The sequence below is a fragment of the Puma concolor genome, chromosome B4 (assembly GCF_028749965.1).
Source record: "Puma concolor isolate L17-30 chromosome B4, mPumCon1.1.hap2, whole genome shotgun sequence".
NCBI classification, from domain to species: domain Eukaryota; kingdom Metazoa; phylum Chordata; class Mammalia; order Carnivora; family Felidae; genus Puma; species Puma concolor.
This window is the reverse complement of record NC_141673.1, coordinates 3,853,889-3,871,593: the sequence shown is the minus strand read 5'-3', so window position 1 is coordinate 3,871,593 and position 17,705 is coordinate 3,853,889. Positions and strand designations below refer to the sequence as shown.

General features: G+C 62.7%; 1 protein-coding gene across 2 annotated transcripts in view; it reads right to left on the bottom strand.

Moving 5' to 3' along the window:
• Window positions 1–4,228, bottom strand: part of WNT7B (Wnt family member 7B) — a 47,398-nt gene extending 43,170 nt beyond the window's left edge. Inside the window, exon 1 of one of the 2 annotated variants that reach the window (XM_086712003.1) lies at window positions 3,699–4,228. In XM_086712003.1, coding sequence (XP_086568129.1) covers window positions 3,699–3,794 — 96 coding nt within the window. In that variant the 5' untranslated portion in view covers window positions 3,795–4,228. The remainder of the gene's footprint in view (window positions 1–3,698) is intronic. The other variant, XM_086712006.1, reaches the window with a different exon arrangement.
• Between the last annotated feature and the right edge of the window lie 13,477 nt (window positions 4,229–17,705).

The window sequence follows — 17,705 nt, the reverse complement described above, 5'->3', positions numbered from 1 at the left end:
GCACCTGGGGCGGGGGGGGGGGGGGGGGGGGAGGCACCAGCGGGATAACCGCGCGAGGGCGTGCGCTCCTCTTGGGGGGCTGTGCTCGGCAATCTGTTCTCCTGTTCGCATACATGTCCCTGCATGTGCCTGTGTGTGCCCGCGGGAGCGTGGGCGCGTCTGAGGGCGCAGGTGTGTGCTCACAGATGCGCTGTGTGCGCTGTACCTCTGCCCGCGCGCGCCCCTGGCTTTGGTTAGGCTGGTCGTGAGTCGCTGGCTCTCAGGCTAACCCACCAGGCCCAGCCAGGCAGGGCTCACCTGTGCACATGCGCACTGGTGTTTCTGTAGGGTCCTGCCTCGGCGCCTCTTGGGAGGGGCTGAGAGCGAAGAAGGCACCCCTCGTTGGTGCACAGAGGCCCCCAGCTCTGGCTTCCCCATCTCGCTTCTTTCGCTTTCTTTGGAAGGGTTGGTTGGAATAGGTATCGGGAGAAGCAGATCCGCAAGGATACACTTTCTAAACAATCCTCCTTCTTCCAGTGAGTTTTGTTTTAAAGGCCAGAAACTCACCTCCTGTTTGGAGGTTTTGAGTCCCACCTCCTATTGTCTGCCAAGCCTGGCTACATATGAGTGATCTTCTGGATGCAGTGTAGACCCCCCATCAGCTGGGGCGAAAGCACCAGGCAGGGGAGGGGACAAGAAAAGAGAGGTCTGTGTGATATGGCCAAGGACCCCGGGCTTCTAGACCTGGCATGGAGATTCACCCCCGGCAGGCATCCAGAAGGAGGGGGCTGCCTCCTTCACCTCTTTCCACTGGGCCCCTCCCGCAGGGGGAGGAGGCAGGAACGGAGCTGGGCTGATCCTGGGACTTCCTGTGACCCCACTTTCAGTGGGCAGAGGGGTGCCCAGATTCCAACGGCTTGTCCCTGCCCCGGCTTGGCCTCCTCCAAGGGCTGCCGCTTGGAGCGGGCTCGGCCCCAGGGTGAGGAACCGTGACTCCCCAAAGCCGTTTGTTTCGAAATTGCTGAAAATCCAAGACAGAACTCCTCTTGGGGCCCGGATCCCCAAAAGGATTGTGAGGCCTGAGTTCTCCATTTCTGCTGGCCTGAACCCCCCCTGCCCCCCGGGGGCTGCACGTCAATGCGTGTGCCCGAGTGGGAGAGGTTCCCAGTATACATCAAACACACACACACACACACACACAGGAGTGGGCGGGGGGGGGGGGCTGTGATCACAGGATACCCCCCCCACACACACCCAGTGCAGACAATCTCTGACATTTGGTTAGAACTTTTGGGGCCCTAATAGCCCAGCTCCTGGGATTCTGAGGCCCTGAAAGACACTCCCTGGAGGAGTCCCCAGGGCGCGGGCAGCGGCTATGATCCCGAGGTCATTAACAGTAAGAAGAGCTTCACTGGTGCGCACAGGTGTTTATTGGGCCCCACCCCTACCCCCAGGGCACAGGCACCCAAGACTAATCTTCACGGTACGGTGAAGGAGGTGCTACTGTGACCCCATTTTGCAGATGAGGGAGGCAGACCCGGGGAGATTAGAGCGCTTACCCAAGGCCACCGATGAGTGAGGGGGAGGGGGGAGCCAAAACCTCACCCTGAATGCACTGGGCTCCCAAGTCATTAGCCCCTCAGGTCACATCTGGGCCCAGCTCCCGCCTCCTCTCGGCTTTGTGCAGCCAAGGTGGCTTGCAAAGAAAGCAAGCCCCCAGTGGCAGAGGCAGAGCCCCTCCCCTTAGCAGATCCCAGGGCGGCTCCCTGGCTTTTCTGGATGTGGTTCCGCAGGGGTGTGGGAACACTAGATTTTCTCCTCTCCCCCCAGGAGTGGGAGAGCGCGTGTTTCAGGGGGCACAGCAGAGGGAGAAGCTTCCCACTCCAGGGCTCCGGAGGGGGGTGGTGCAGAAGGCAGAGTCTGGCTCTCTTGCCCACTCCCAGAGAGGCGGGCACAGTGCCTGGGCACACAGGCTGGTCTCTCTCTACTCAGACACCGGCCACCATCGTGTTCAGGATGGCCAGAGCTGAAGTCTCGCTCACAGAGGGCAAAGGGAGGCCCAGGAAAGTGGGGAGAGGGAAGCCACCGTCAGTCGGTAGCTGGACCCGGAGGTCTCAGAGCCCTGCAGCCAGCCCTGGGAGCCCAAGACGGTGGCATCGGGATCTCCTTCCGCTGCCCGGGGTGGGGAGTGAGGGTCCTAGAGCCCACAAGCTGGGGGTGGATGTTCTTTGGGGTGGCTCCCATTTAGGAGCTGGTGTCAGGGTGCTAGGAGTAGTGGTCAGTGGTGGAGGCCAGAGCCAGTCTGAGCTCTGCCACTGACCCTTGGGGACAAGCGACTCGGCCTCCCTTGCTCAGTTTCCTGATCCTTAAAAGGGGAGCTTAATCTAGGATCGCCAGGAGCGGACGAGGCCTTAGAGCTGAGAACCGGGCAGCACAGAGAGAGGAACTGCGGGGGCTGCTGGGGATCCCCAAACCGGGCCTCCCTCCCAACCCCCACCCCCTATCGGACTCGGGTGCCGGCACCCTCACCGCCCATAAACAAACACCCAGGGACACAGCGGACACCCAGACCCACCACAAACAGAGCCACCAGCGGCCGCAGGCACGCCGGCCCAGGCCTGCAGAGCTGAGGCGAGGTCGGGGCCTTCCAGCCCTGCCCCTGCAGCCACCGGCCTCAGTTTCTCCGCCTATAAAACGGCGGAGGGGGGCGACAGAAGGACGGGCGATGGGCGGTAGACGAGACGATTCTCCCGTGGCGTCTTCACCTCTCCGCCTGGGAAGCCGCGTCTCCGCCTCCCGCCGGGCAGCCCGCCGCCTGTGCTCCGGCCGGGACCCGCCTGCCTCCCCGCGGCTGGCTGCGCACAGTAGGGGCGAAAGGCGCGGCGGGGCCCCGGAGCGCGGCGCACCGCACCCCCTCACGGTCACCTCGCCCCTCCACCCCCCACTTCGAGCGAGGCCGAGACAGATTCTGTCTAAAGGAGATCGCAGCTCAACAGGTAAGGACTCGGCTGGGTTCAGGAATGTGGAAATACGACTCGGGGCAGCTACTGCAGCGAGCGCGGCGAGAGGGGGCCGGGCCGAGGGCCCAGGGCGGGCGGGGGCGCGGGCCCCGGACCGAGCCCGAGGCGGCCGGCCCGCCGCGCGGCCCATCCCGAGCCAGCCGGACGAGTTGTCAAGGCAATTTCAACACGTCCGGGTGATGGATAGGGTCGAAGGGCCCGGGCAGGTGCCCCGGCCTGCAGGCTCGCGGCCGGGGTGCTCGCCCCCCGCCCGCCCAGGCCTTTCCGGCCGCCCGACGCGCCCGGCTCCCGGCCCCGGCGCGCCCTCCAGACGGCGAGCGCTCGGCCCGGGCTCGGCGCCCAGCGCAGCCCGGGGGAGGGAAGGCGCGTCCCACCCCCAGGGCCCGGAGCCCAAACAGGTGAAAGTACGCGCCGGGCACGCTCGCCGCTACCCGCGAGCCTAGCCGCCGCCCGCGCGCCCTGCTTTCCTTCCAGCAGCCCCGGAGCCGGCGCGCTTCGGGAGTACCCGCCGCTCACGGGGCTCGGGGGCGTCCCTGCTGGGCCGGGGGAGGGGAGGGTCCGATACACAGGCCAGCCTTGGATCCCCAGGAGCCGGCTGTGCCCCCCGCAGGCCCCACGTCTCCGCGGGGACCCTCTGGAACCGGTTCCTCCCGGCTGCCCCTGCCCGGGGCTACGGCCCCTGCCCACGGGGCTACTCACCCCAGCTTCACGTAGAGGACGCCAAAGCAGAGAAACACGTAGAAAATCCACTTGCGAAAGTTTCTGTGCATGATCCAGGGAGGGGGGCTGCGCCATAGACAGCGGCGACCGGAGGGGACGCGCGGGCCGGGCGGGGAGCTGGCAAGGGCAGGGGGCTTCGGTGGACCGCTCTCAGCCGGCGCTGCGGCTAGGGCGGCCGGCGACGCGCGAGGACTCGGCGCGCGCTGCCACCATGGTGAGCTCGGGGCGCCGCCGCCGCCGCCGCCGCCGCGTGCGCCTGGGTAGTGACCTGGGCCGGGGACCGCGACCTCGGTGCTGGGCTGCGCGATCGCTGGGGCCTGCGAGCGCCGGCGGGGGCCGGGGCCCGAGCACGGCAGGCGGGAGGGAGCTGCCTCCACTGGGCGCAGCCGCCTGGGGCCGTGCGCGCCTCGCCGAGCGCCGCGGCGGCCAATGTGTCCGCACTTGTCCGCCTCCCCAGGTGACTCGCGGCCCCGGCAAGCGAGCTGCGAGCGAGCGAGCGCGCCCCAGGTAGGAGGATCCGCCTCCCGCCCGCCCTCCTCGCTCGCCGCGCGCTCTCTCTCCCTCGCTCCCGGGCTCTCCCCTCCCTTTTCTCCTCCCTCCCCCGTGACACACAAACACATCCACCACCCCCCCACCACCCCCCGGCCCAGGCTGGCTCCCTTCCGATCGCCCTCCTGGGACTGGGCAGGGGGAGGGGGATTGGGTGCGCGGGGGGGGGGGGGGGCGGCCCGCAGGGGAGGGTGCGTCTGGGAAGAGACACCTGCGGTGGGGCTGGCCGAAAGGGTGGGGGTGGGGCGCGGAGGAACGTCCCGTACAGGTCTTGATGGCTGCTCCGCTTCCAGTCTCTGGTGGGAGGGGGGGCGGGGGGGAGACCACCCAACCCATAGCCTCTCTTTTGCACGCTTCCCCTCCCCCCCCCCAGCAATTACACACTTGGGGGCCTCCTGGGCCACACCCTTAGCCCAAGCATCACTGCTTCTCTGGCAGACCTCGATCAGCCCTCCCCTGGCACCCAGGGTCACCCCCGCCTGTCAGCGCTGGTGCCAGAGAGACTAACTCAGAGGGGACCGGGAAGGGACGGACAGGCCCCGCCAGGTGCAGGCGGATGGCTTGGATGACCTCCTGCGGAAGCCATTGCGCTAAGCACCGTGATGGGGAGGGAGAGGAGGATGTGGAGGGGGCCCCTGCGTCCCATCTTCCACTGCCCGAGGTCCCCGAAGTCTGCTCAGTCCCCTCCGCAGTGCCCGGCTCAGTGTTCACATTCAGAGCCCGGAGCGCGAGGTCTAACCCTCGCACATTCAGAACTGTCCGGTTTGGCACAGGCCGGGGGGAGGGGGGGCCGAGTGGTGGCCAGCCCCACAGACCCTGCTGCGCCCAAGTCCGGTCTGTACTGAGGGGCGGAACGTGACCAGCCGCCTAACCGCTGTCCTGGCCAAGCCCTTGTTGCGCGCGCTCACAGCCCCGGGACGCCCTCGAGCGTGCCACCCTTGGGCGCGCAGACGGAGCTGGGAAGCGCTTAGTTCCCGACGACCCGCTGGGACCCGAGACTCGCGGGGCTGAGAGGAGGGCGGCGGCGGCTGTTTCCAGACACGCTGGGTCCCACCTAGCCAAGCCCCGGGCGGGAACTCTAGCTACCTGACCTACCCGTGCCCCTGCAGTCCTGCTCAGATCGCTGCCCCACGCCCTGGTAATCCTCGCAGGTTCCCTAAACCTTCGCCACGACCGGGACGCGGGCCCTTCGTCGGCCCGCCCCGTCGATCAGAGGCCGCGCAGGCGCCGCTGTCCCGGGCCGGTCGCGTGGGGAGGGCCCCCCGAGGAAAAGGACGTTGGAGATTGAACACAGGCAGGGAAACTGAGGCTCAAAGAGAAGTGGAGTAACAGCGTCGCTCCCAGGTGTCCCCTGCGCCCCTTTCGGTGGGACGGGAAACTGAGCGCCGGACCCCGAAGGCCAGGGCCCAGCCCTACGCAGCAGCCGGAGGCGGGAGCGGGGCCGGCGGGGAGCGGGGAGCGGCGGGAGGAGCCGGGCGCGCGGGCCGATGCTGCCCCCCGGCGGCGACACCACGGACGCTCAGACGCGGGCCCGCGGGCGCACTGGGGCCGGGGCGTCGCGGGCCGCGGGGCCACGCCGGGTCCGGGTCGGCGCGGTGAGCGGGGTCCCCGACCCTGTCACCGAGTCCGGGGACCACTCCGCGCCCCCCGCCGCCGCCAGCCTCAGTCTCAGCGACCCAGAATGAGCGAATGGTCAGGAGCTGTTGGGCAGAGGCGGGGCTTGAATAACGACGGCCGCGATGGTGGCCCCTCCCCAGCCCCAGTCTGGGCGACCGCTCGAGACCCCCGGCCGCGCGGACCCCCCCCCCCCCAGCCGCCCACCCCCGTCGGATCCCGAGCCTGAGGTCCCGAGGGCGGGTCGGCTCCTGAAGCAGCCGGGCAGGGCGGGGCAGGGGAGAGGGGAGGGTTCCTGCGGGTGGGCGGGACGCCTGGGTCCCTTTGTGCCTCGGTTTCCCCGGGAGGGCAGGACGCAGAGCAGCGCCCCTCCAGACGCAGAGGGACAGCGGCGCGGCGTGGTGCTGCCCCCTGCCGGCCACGGGAGGGAGGCGGCGCGGCGGAGGAAGGTATCTCCGGGGTTGGAGACCTGTAAGTCCCTCCCTGGACAGTGTGGTTTCTCCTCGGCGTCTCCAGGGGGATGGCTGGAGCTCTGAATGGCTTCAGGGCTGGGAGACATCTGGGGTGGGAAGAGCTGTATGAATCCCTTTCCCGTGTGTGTGTGTGTGTGTGTGCGCGGGCACACACACACACACACACACTCGCGTCCATACCAAAACACGAAACTGGCTCCTGCCCCAGGGCCTTTGCACACACTGTCTCTGCTTCCAGTGCAGCGTTCTTCCCCTGGTTCTGTGTGGCTCCGGCATAAATGTCCCACATCGGAGGGGCCCACACATTCCTCCTCCTGAACATACTCACTGGTATTCCCTATCGTAACATTCCATTGTTCCCTTTGTGACACTGAGGACAATGTGCCATTCCTTGTTTCCTGTCTACCGCCAGCCTGTAAGCTCCATGGGGACCATGTCCACGTCTGCTTTGGTTCTCGCTCAGCAGGTGCTCAATAAACAATCGATGAATGAACAAACGACTTTCCAGGAGGGAGCCGGCAGCCAAGACCCAAGATGTTACAAGCTGTGGGGAGCAGGGGCCTGACAGGGACTCTTTTCAACCTTGAGATTGAGCTCAGCCACCATCTCCAGTGCCGAACGCACCCCGTTCTCACCGCCTTTCTCCTGCTTTGCTCTCGTGTCTTGCTACGGGCTTCACCGGCAAGTGTTTCCTGAACCCCGTCGGCTCCGCCCCAGGTTACACTGAGTGTTGGGTGCGGCCTCGTCCAGAAAGTACCCGGCTGCTGGACCTCACGCGGCCTCGTGAAATGGTGCTAGCAGACTCACTGCGCAAAATGAGGAAACTGAGGTAGAGAAGGAAGTGCTTGGCCGAGGTCGCGAGTTGGCGAAGCTGGGACTTGAACCCAGGCCCATCAGGCGCAGAGCTCGGGTTCCTTCCGCTGCGCGTCTCGGCCTCTAGGGAGACAGGGCCTGTGCCTCATGCACACGTCCACGTCCCGATGCTGGAAGTCCCCAGTTCAAGGTGGGGCACAGTGTGGCAGGAGGCCATGAGGAGGGTGCCAATGGCACGGGACAAACCCCAGGGGTAGGGAGGTACGTGAGAAGGGCCTGGAAAGGAGCAGATTTGTGGTGGCAGAATTCCTAACAGCCCCCCCGCAAGATGTCCTGCCCTAATCCCAGAGACTGTGACTATGACGAGATAGCATGCCCGTTACGTTTCGCGGCAAAGGTGTCATAAGATCACTAATCAGTTGACTTTGAGTTCATCCAAAGGGGATCCCAAGTGCAACGGACCTAATCATGCCAGCGCTTTACCAGCAGAGAATATTCTCTGGCTTGAGGCAGTCCGAGGGATTTGAAGCACGGAAAGGATGTGGGCACCATCACCAGCTTTGAAGATGAGGAGGCCTCGCGGCAAGGAATCCAGATGGCTTCTAGGAGCCCAGAGCAGCCCCTGGCTCACAGCCGCCGGGGACCCGCCACCTCGGTCCTATAGTGTCAGGACCTGAATTCTGCCACGAACTCCCCAGAGCCGCCTGGGCTCCTGCCTGCCCTCACGCGGGCTCCCACGTTGTGAGACCCTGAGCGGAGAACCAGCCGCGCCTTGCCGGACTTCTGCGCGCACACAACCGTGGGATAACCACGGGGTGTTGTTTTAAGCTGCTTCGTGTGTGGTAATCGACCCCACGGCGATATAAAACGGGTACGGTACGATTTGGACGTGCGGAGACAGGGAGGCAGAAATCCAAATGACCGAACAGCATGAACAAGGGCTTCTGGGCGCTGGGAGGTCACGGACCAGGGTAAAAGATGAAACCAGGAGACGGGGGCTCAGACACAGACAGGCGCAAATGCCAGGCCGAGGAGCAGGGACTGGATTTCATGGGCACTGGGGAGCTATTGAAGACTGGTGAGGGAGAAGGCCCACCCGGGGTGGGTCCTGAATGGAGCGTCCCAGGCTTGCCTGAGCGGCCGACCCCTGCATTACCCTAGACCTACTTCTCCAGAATGTCCTGGGGAAGGGGCCTGGGAATCTGCATGTTTACTAAAGACTCCAATGGCTCTGGAGATCAGCACATTTGGGAAATGCTCCCACTGGACAAATGAACGTTCTGAGTCCATATCCCAGGTCCTCTCTGTGCACAAGGTTTTCCAGAGCCCCTGGCAGGGAGGGGGCCAGGGGAAGGAGTCCCCCCACTTCGTGGGATGGGCAGTGCACCCTCTGGTGAGTGGGGACCGGCGCCTGCCTGGGAGAAGAAGCTGTAGGAGACAGATGAGTTCCAGCAGAAGCTCGAGAGAGCCACGCTCCACGTGCTGCCGAGGGCTCCCCTGGAGAAGGACAGACTGAGCTTCTCCCTCCCCCGAGGGCAGACCCCAGAGCTGGACAAGATTGCATGGGGTGCCCAGAAGCCCAGAGAACTGGACGGAGTCAGCTCCTGCGGCCGGCCACCATTCCCCACAAATAAAACGTGCAGGCTATCCTATGTGACGGGGCCATGACTTCTGACCTCTGCGTAGGTTTTGCACCCAGCAGGCGAGGCATTTGTTGGGGGGCTCAGGGCCACAAAGTTGCCATTTGGCTCAAAGGTGCGGGGGGTCAGGTCGGCCCCTGTGGAGGGAAGCATCACACATTGTTACCTTGGTGACCGGGTTTCCTCCACTCATCTCCACTCTCAGGTGGGTGTCGTCCCCTCCACTGACACCTGCTGGGCAGACAGAGGACCCAAGAGAACCCCACCAACCCGGCTGAACTGGGATTCGAGAGAGGAATCCACCTTTACGGTATCAGTGCGCCGTGATGGGGGGGTGGTTTGTTTATCGCGTCTTGTGTGACTTACCCTGGCTGATGCAGACCCCACCTGCCTGGACAGGGGGGGCTGATCCCCCCCCCCAGATGTGGCACTTGAACCCAGAGAGGCCAACAGCTCAGCGGCCCTTGTTCAGACTTCCAGCTTACGGTGGCTTGTGATGCGCCTCTCCCACTGCCCGCGAACACAACCGCCAGGATGAAGAAAAGAAAAGTCTTAGAGCGAAGCACCATTGTGAAATTTGCATCAGTGGGTTGCTTCCCCCTTGGCTTATCGGGGTTCCTCTGCTGAGTCAGAGGTCTGCACCTGCCCAAATGAGAAGTAGGATTGTTACGGCCAGAGGGAGAAGGGGGGACACGGCCCTCCCTAGTTAGAGACTTTCCAGCCAGGTTTTTGCAATCCAGAGGGAGGGTCTGAGAAAAGCGGAGAGCGACTGGATATCTTGACAGCAGAATAGAGAGAAAACAGGCACCAGCTACTGGAAACCGGTCACTTGGGCTGCATGAGCCGGAGTGGAAAGGAGACAGGGCCCCCAGGATTTGGGGCCAGAGAGGAACAAGGGGACGGGGGGACCGGCATTGGTAGGACACTTGGGGACACAAGGGGCCAGGCTTTGAAGAGTTGCTCGGACATGATCCATCATATGGAAGCTCAGCCGGTGCCCGAGGACGGCCACCGTCAGGAGAGTGTCACATACCTGCCCAGGTGGAGGTGCTCCAGCCGAGATGACCGACTCTCCCAGGATGGGAGGCGGGGAGGTTCCCCAGCATGAGAGACTTCCCGTCCTGGAACCGGACAGCCCGGGAGGACCAGGCCACGTCGGCCACCCTCTATACAGCCGCTCTTCTCACTGCTGTGGAGCGAGAACCTTCCATCAGGGTCTTGCACCTGCCAGCACAGAACCCGTGAGTTTTCCATCGGAAAGACGTCTGTCTGCCTGGGACCCAGGACTTTCCCTCCCTGTCCAGATGTCCCTGGGCAAACCCCTTCCCCTCCCTCGTTTCAAAGACCCAGGACACTCAGAAGCCCCCCGGGACAGAGGGTGGGAGCAGTGACGGGCAGTGAGCATGGAAGACGAGACCCCGTGTCGGCACTCGGGTGGGGCGGCCAGTTGTGAAAGTGCCCTCCAGAGGACCGCACGCCGCATGTGCAGAAGGCGGTCAAAGCCGCGCTCGGGCAAATGCATTGCTTCCACCGCTAAAAGGGAAGACGAAAATCAGTAAAACCAAGTACTGAGATTAAGCGTGTTCGTAAGAGGGGCGCCTGGGTGGCTCCGTCAGTTAAGCTGATACTCTTGATTTCGGCTCAGGCCGTGATCTCATGGTCACGATCTCATGGTCGTGAGATCGAGCCCCATGTCAGGCTCCGTGCTTGGCACGGAGCCGGCTTAGGATTCTCTCTCTCCCTCTCTGCCCCTCCCCCACCTCAAGAAACGAAAAGAAAGGAAAAGAAAAGAAAAAAGAAAAGAAAAGGAAAAAGAGTTTAGTAAGAAATGTATTAATCCAGGATTTGGCAAACTTTTTCTGTAAAGGGCCAGATGGTAAACATTTCCGATTTTGCAGGGGCCACACGCGGTCTCTATCATATAATCTTCTTCGATTTGTTCGTTTTCTTTACAACTCTGTAACCGTGTAAAATCCATTCTTCGCTTGGGCATTTGGCCCCTGGCCGTAGCTTGCCGACCCCTGTCTTAGTCAGGACTTTTCCTGTTGCCAATGACAGAGGCCAGGCTGTAAGGAATGAAAGAGGGGAACCTTCGAGCAGGTGACTGAGGCGCCCAAGGCCAGTGCGGCTTCAGGCAGAGCTGAATCCAGGGCTCAGGTAAGATTGCCAGTGATCTCTGTTCCTCCTTCTGTGGTTCTGCTTACCTAGGAGTTGGCCTCCTTCTCAGGCAGCCCCTTTCCACCCCAGGCAGCAGCCCCTCCCAGCCCAGGCCCCTACCCTGCAGTCCCAGGACGCAGGAGGAAAGAGCTTCCTCTCCCACGGTTCCAACCAAAAGTTGCAAGATTGACTCTCACTGCCTGCGATTGGTCTGGCTTGGGTCACAGGCCCCTCGGTGAGCAGGGCAGGAAGAGAAACCGTGTTGTGTTTAGCACACACGTGTGGCACAGACTCTGTTCCTGGACCTACTCCTCGGCGCAGCCCTGTGAGCGAGCCCCCACCGACAGACGAGGGAACTGAGGCAGGGGGACGGGGGCGCTCAGGGCCTTGAGGATGGCAGGGCCCTGGAAACCTGCCCAAGCACGCTCCGTCAGGAGGTCAAGGGAGAAGGGCCACAGGATCATCTCCGAAGACGCCAAAAAGGCCCTGAGAAAACTTCAAGACCCTTTCCCGCTTTGAAAAAGCCCGCGACAAATAGAAACTTGGAAAACGTGGCCCGGAGTCTACCTCATTCCCATGACAGGAAAGGCCTGGACTTCACTAGCTCTCCCTCATCTCCCCCTCCCCCCACAAGGGCAGCCTTTCAAGCCCTGGGCATTCTGGGCTCCTGACACACGCCCCTAATGCCACTCAGCCCGGGGTCTGGGGCAGTAGTCTGTGGTCCACCGTTCGGGTCGGTGGCCACGCCCAGCTGCCAGGGGGCTGCACTCCACAGGACAGGAGGGAGCCCAACCAGGGGAGAAGGGAGAAGGGGACGATGGCTTCTGGAGGACACCCAGCAGCCTGTCACACCCTTGAGATTCCTGTCGCACCACGGCCCTCTCCGCGACCACTGCCTGACACCCCCCATGCCACTCGGTATGTTTCCATGGGCCCCTCCAGGCCTTTGACTTCACAGTTTCTGGTCTGGAGGGTGTGGCCCCAGCTCCTCAGCGCCGTGCAGGAGGCCGTATACCCAGGGTCAGGTCCCGCCCTGCTGCACCGTGTGATCCGGTCCACCCTATGCAATCCCCCCAAGTTGATCACACCTCGGGCTTTCGCACGTGTTGTTCTCCTCTCCAAATGCTGTTCCCCCATACACCCAGGTCTGACTGGGTTCAACCGCATATTATGACCAAATTCCAAACAGCAGTGCTTAAGCAAGATAAATGTGTATTTTTCTTTCCCATGAAAGAAGTCTAGATGTAGGTAAACTAGGACTGGGATAAAGGCCATATCTGGCATCAGGGACTCAGGCCCCTGACAACTCATCACTCTGCCTTCCTGAGCATGTGTCCCTTCACCTCTGACTGCAAGGTGGCTGCTAGGGCTCTGCCATCACATCTACTTTCCAGGACGCAAGATGGAAGAAGAAGGACCAAATAAGGGCATTCCTCGGATCCATTCCAGGACACTCCCGCTTACTTCTCATTGGCCATTGCTAGCTGCAAGGAAGGCTGGGAAATGTAGTCTTTTCACTGAGCAGCCCTATCCCCAGCTAAAATTGGAGCTCTGTCTGTTACGAAGGCAGATGGGGAGATGGACATTGGGTCACACAGTCACCAACCTCTCCCCACCCCGTGATCTACTCAGATGTCCCTGGCCTGGATCCACCCAAATGATTATTCAGACCTCCTCCCCGGGGGTTCAGCTCAGCCCTCCTCGCCGACAGCCAGGTCCAGGAATTCTGTGCTGAAGGAATAAAAGAACAGGTGCACACACACACACACACACACACACACACACACGCCCAGCCATTCCTGTTCACAAGAAGAGTGTCGAGTAGGACCCACTCAGGGAGTGACCAGCCAATCATTTGGGGGAGTGGGAAGCTCCTTTCTGAGCCGAGGATTCATCCTCAGGAAGCCGGATTAGCTGTCTGAAATGTCATTGCAACCGTGGCCATAATCCTATTTGCCAGGTTGACCTCCCCAAATCGATGGGACCTGAGTTCTTTGTCTCAGGCACTGGAGCGGCGGCACCAGGGCTTGACCGCTGGCTGCGGCAGCAGCCGGGAATCGGCGTCCACGCCCCACGTGACCCAGAGTCCAAGCATCAGGTCGGAGCCCCTGCTTTAAGGGTGGGAAGAAAGCGCAGGCGGGGAGAACCGCCAGGGTCGCCCGGTGGCCAAGGAAGGACTCACGCCCAAGTGCGCCGGCCCCGGCATCCAAGGGGGTCCCCTGGATGCACCACCACCCCTCCTGTAGCAGATCCGGCATCCTACCCGTGGGCTGGGGTCCCCGGCCTGGCCACGTGGACTTCCTTGCCTGCCTCGTCGAGGGCCCTGGGGAGGTGGGAGCGCGGACCCCGCCCCTCAGCATGCGCCCTCATGGGGGTTCCTCATCTTGGCCTGAGACGCACACGTGCCACCAGAAGGAGCGTCTGGGGTGTCGGGGCAGGATCCGGTCCTGGTCCAGAAGATGCCTTTGGATCTCGAGTTCTGGCCCTCGGTTTGGCCAGCTGTGAAATGGGACGTTGTCACCAATGCTGAGTCCTGGGCCAGCCCTGATGACCTGTGGCCTGTCACCTGGGCAGCACCCCACAGTGGTGAATGAATGAGCGAATGAATGAATGGAGGGGGTGATGGAACTGTGTTGGCCCATCCAAATTTGCTTCCCCCTCTGCCCCCCACTCACCTGCATCCAGGTTTAACCCCCATTCGGAGCTGCTGCTTGAGGGATCTGGGGGGTTCCCGTCTTTTTTTTTTAATGCTTATTTATTTATATTTGAGAGAGAGAGAGAGAGAGAGAGAGAGCAAAGTGGGGGAAGGGCAGAGGGAGAGAGACACAGAATCTGAAACGGGCTCCCGGCTCCGAGCTGTCAGCACGGAGCCCGACGCGGGGCTCGAACCCACGAAACGCAAGATCATGACCTGAGCCGAAGTTGGACGCCGAACTGACTGAGCCACCCACTGGGGGTTCCCAGTCTTCAGAGTGGGTGTGAACCCAGCTCCTCTGCGCATGCTCCCTGTGGGAATCGGGGGCTGCATTCCTCCCCAAGGCACCCCATGGGGGGAGAAGACACGGTCTGCCATGTCTGGACCGGTGCTGGGGGCTCCCCGGGGCCGTCACAACTGGGTCCTGCAAGCAAGTGTGAACGGAGTGACAGCCCGCAGGGGTGCCAGAAAGGCCTGGAATCAAATCACATTGGCTCTTTAGCCCTTCACAGGACGGTAACAGCAGCGGCAGCAAATATATAAATATATCGAGTGAATACGTTGCTGGGATGGTTTGCTTGGCCGGGTCCACCTGGCAGGTGCGTCCTTCTCTGGCCAGGGAGGTGCCTATTCTGGCCGAACTCTTATGAAGCCAGAAATGTAGGTGCAGACTTTCTGAGGCCCTGGGGCTTTGGTCCCCTCCGGGGCCTGTGGCCCAGGATGGGCAAGTGTGGAGGAACCCCTCCCCCCGCCCCCCCCCCCCCCGCCAGATAAGGGACAAGCTGAGGGGGCCTGCTGTCCTGTCCCAGCCAGGAGACCCTGGGCAAGGTTCCAGCCTCTCTGGGCATGGCACTGTCGGTGATTGGGGACAGAGGCTCATTCCCTGGCACTGGTGACAGCCAGAGGAGGAGGGGAGGCCACCGGCGGAGTCTGACGGTAGGCCAGAGCCCAGGGGTCCCACGGAGGTTTCACAAAAACTGACAAGAGCCTAGGGCTGTGAGAACCCCAGGGAGGGCTGCCCAAACAGCAGTGGTCGGGGAAAGCTTCCTGGGGGAGAGAGCCGTTGCCGGGCTGCTGGACGTTCCAAGGGACAATCTTTGAGGCCGAGGGACCAGCATGAGCAAAGACACGGAGGTGAGCAAGAGTGAGGCCTGTCAGCTGAGCCTGGAGGCCACGCAGGCTTGGGCTGCGCTCCAGTGTTAGGTGAGTGGCTTCCTTTAGAAGTTTCGGAGCTTTGATCTAGAAATGGGGTGTAACGCCTGCCTGTCCCCATAGGGGACCTCCCTGTGGTTCCCAGGAGCACAGTCCCTGCACCCCATCCTCATCAAGCCCACTTGCACTGAGGCTCCAGCCCCCACTCACCCCCTCTGACCACAGGGACCCCCCCCCCCCCATGGTCTATTTTGGGCACATTGCCTACAGCATCCCTTCCCAGCCCTTCTTCACCAGGAGACTCCTGAAACGCTTCTCCAGCCCACTGAAGTGGCTGGCACCTCCTCCAGGGAGCCCTCCTGGTTGTCCCAGCTAGTCTGAGACACTCCCTTCCCTTGTCCCGTACAGCCCCTTTGCCCTCCATCTCGGCCGGGGTCCCAGGGTGCTGAATCTGTCCCTGTCCCTCCGAGAGAGAGAGATCTGGGCAGATCTGGGGCCGATGACCGCCTATACCCTGCCTCACCCCCACCAACCTGAGTCCAGAGTCACGGCTGGGGTATGTGTGGAAGGGACCATGACCACATGGCCGGGGCTGGCGTGGGCTGCCCACTGATGACCGCTGAGAGTTTCTTTGGCAAGTGATCATGGTCGTGATGGAGACGGTGACGGTGGTATTTGAGGTTATGACAAGAAGGAAAATCTCTTCCCCACCCGGTGGGTCCAGTTTTGAACCTGGATTCCCGCCCCCCCCCCCCCCCCCCGTTACCATCTCTGCACAAGAGCTGCCCAGTTCGGCTTCAGTTTTCCATGGAAGTAACGGGAGGAGACGTGACAGGTGGTTCGGTCACCCTCTAAAAAGTTCCGCACCTAATTCTGACGTGGGGGCTCCTTCCGTCACCAAGCCACTGTTGGACAGCAGCCAGGGGTGCCCTACGATTGCACTCAGTGCAACACCATCTGCCAGGAGACAAGTGTCCAGCCCCATAAGCTAAGGACATCGCTGGCCCTTGGGGACTGATCCTCCCCTCCAGCCCCTCTCCTTCAGGTCCTGGGAAGGGGGCGGGAGGGCAGAGAGGGAAAATTCCAGCCCTCTGACCCCCAGGTGGGTTCTTCTGGTGACCAGCCCCCCTCCTCAGGTGTGGGCTCCCCCACCCCACCCCAAGCCACCTGATTCACATGACAAAAGACACCTTTGCCTTCTCAGCTCTCAGGAAATTCCCGGGGAGCTCCCGGTGCCAGAACTGCTCTGCAGACCAGCACACGTTTCTTGTTACAGGTCACAGTGTCACCCCTCCCAGCCCCGCCCCCAGTCCCGGGCCCCGGGGTCTCCTCGCTCTGCGTGGAGGGCAAGGGGCATCCTCTCCTCTGCGGGTAGACGCAGCATCGCAGCATCGGCGTGGCTGGAGGTCCACAGTGCCCCCGACAGGCTGGGAGGAAGTGCGTCCCTGGGAGATGCAGACCGGAGCCCTTCCGGGGCTCCCCGTCCCCTCTGCGCCTTGGGGCAGGAACACCACCCACGCCTGAGAAATCAGAGGTGTCTGCCTCCCCACCAGCCCGTCCCCAGGACTCGTGTGGGCAGTTCTTTGTCCCCAGGCCGCCCCTGGCCTCTGGCTTGACCTTGGGGTCTTTCCACCCCGGGTTTCTCCTGTGGGTCCCCGGCAACTCCCAGTGCGCCCACCAGAGGGCGCCCTGCAGCCAGGAAAGGACGTGGCCGCGGGCAGCGAGTCGGGAAGGGCGCGGGAGGAGTGTGCCCCTGGCGGGTTCCTTCACCTCTCGGGAGGGGTGTCTGCCTGGGGGGCCGTAGGGGGGCATGATGAGGACCTGGGTTGCTCTCAGCTGCACCCCTGCACCCCAGGGGGCGGCGAGTGGGACGCAGCGGAGCCCCCCCCCGCCCCCCCCCCCCCCCCCGGCGTTTTGTGTCGTGCGCGGTGCATGTGGGCGTGCGGGGCCTGCTGGAGCCACTGCTCCCCACTTTCCTGGGGCACAGCCACGAGCGGGGCTGCCGCCAAACTTGCCTCCAGGGACTGAACCAGGGTCCCAGCTTCTACCCATCCTGCTATTTCCCTTGTGTTTTTATGGTCACGATTATGATTATCTAGCCTCCTCGTGGGTGTGAAGAATTTCACTGTGCTTCATGCCTTTTCATGGCCGCGTAGTACCCCGTGCTCTCTGTCACCGGGGCGAGGGAGAGGGACCCTGGAGCCAATACCTAAACCCCAAGTGGCCAGGGCAGCGGTAGAGGCGGCGGGGTGGGGGAGAAACTGGGACTCCAGGGAAGTTTCCAGAAGGCATGAGGGGTGTGGTGAGTTGGCCCGCAGAGCAGGTCTGAGGCTCCTGAGCTCCAGGCTGGGGACACCCGGGTAGGGGCGGACCCGTGGAATGGTCCTCCCCGATCGCAGCAGAGAGGGTGGGGAGGAAGGGGCGTGCACACACACACACACACACACACACACACACACATTCTCTCACTCTCTGAGGACCAGGGATCGGGCCACCGGTCCAGCCCACTCGCCCAGCAAGACGTCAACCAACAAGTACTTTCTTGCGGCCCGCTGTATGCCAGGTTTCATGCTAAGAGATTTTGGAAATACCAAAATAAGCAAAAAATCGAACACCTTCCTTCCCCTCAGGGGGAGAAAAAAAGCCAAGGCGAGCAAGAGAGAAACCCAGTCAGAGCTGCTCAAACTGCCCTTCTCAGTGCTGGGAAAATTTCAGGTGCCAGAGAGAGCAGAGCAGGCAGATCCCGGAGGGCTTCCCTGAGGCATCGCTGCTTGGCTGAGTCTAGGGGATGGGAGCAGAGTCCGGAGTGCTGCTGGCATTGGGTACGGGACGCGCAAGGCCCCGGGTACGGCTGGGCTGGCGGACCTGGGCGAGTGCCACAGGCTAGGGACAG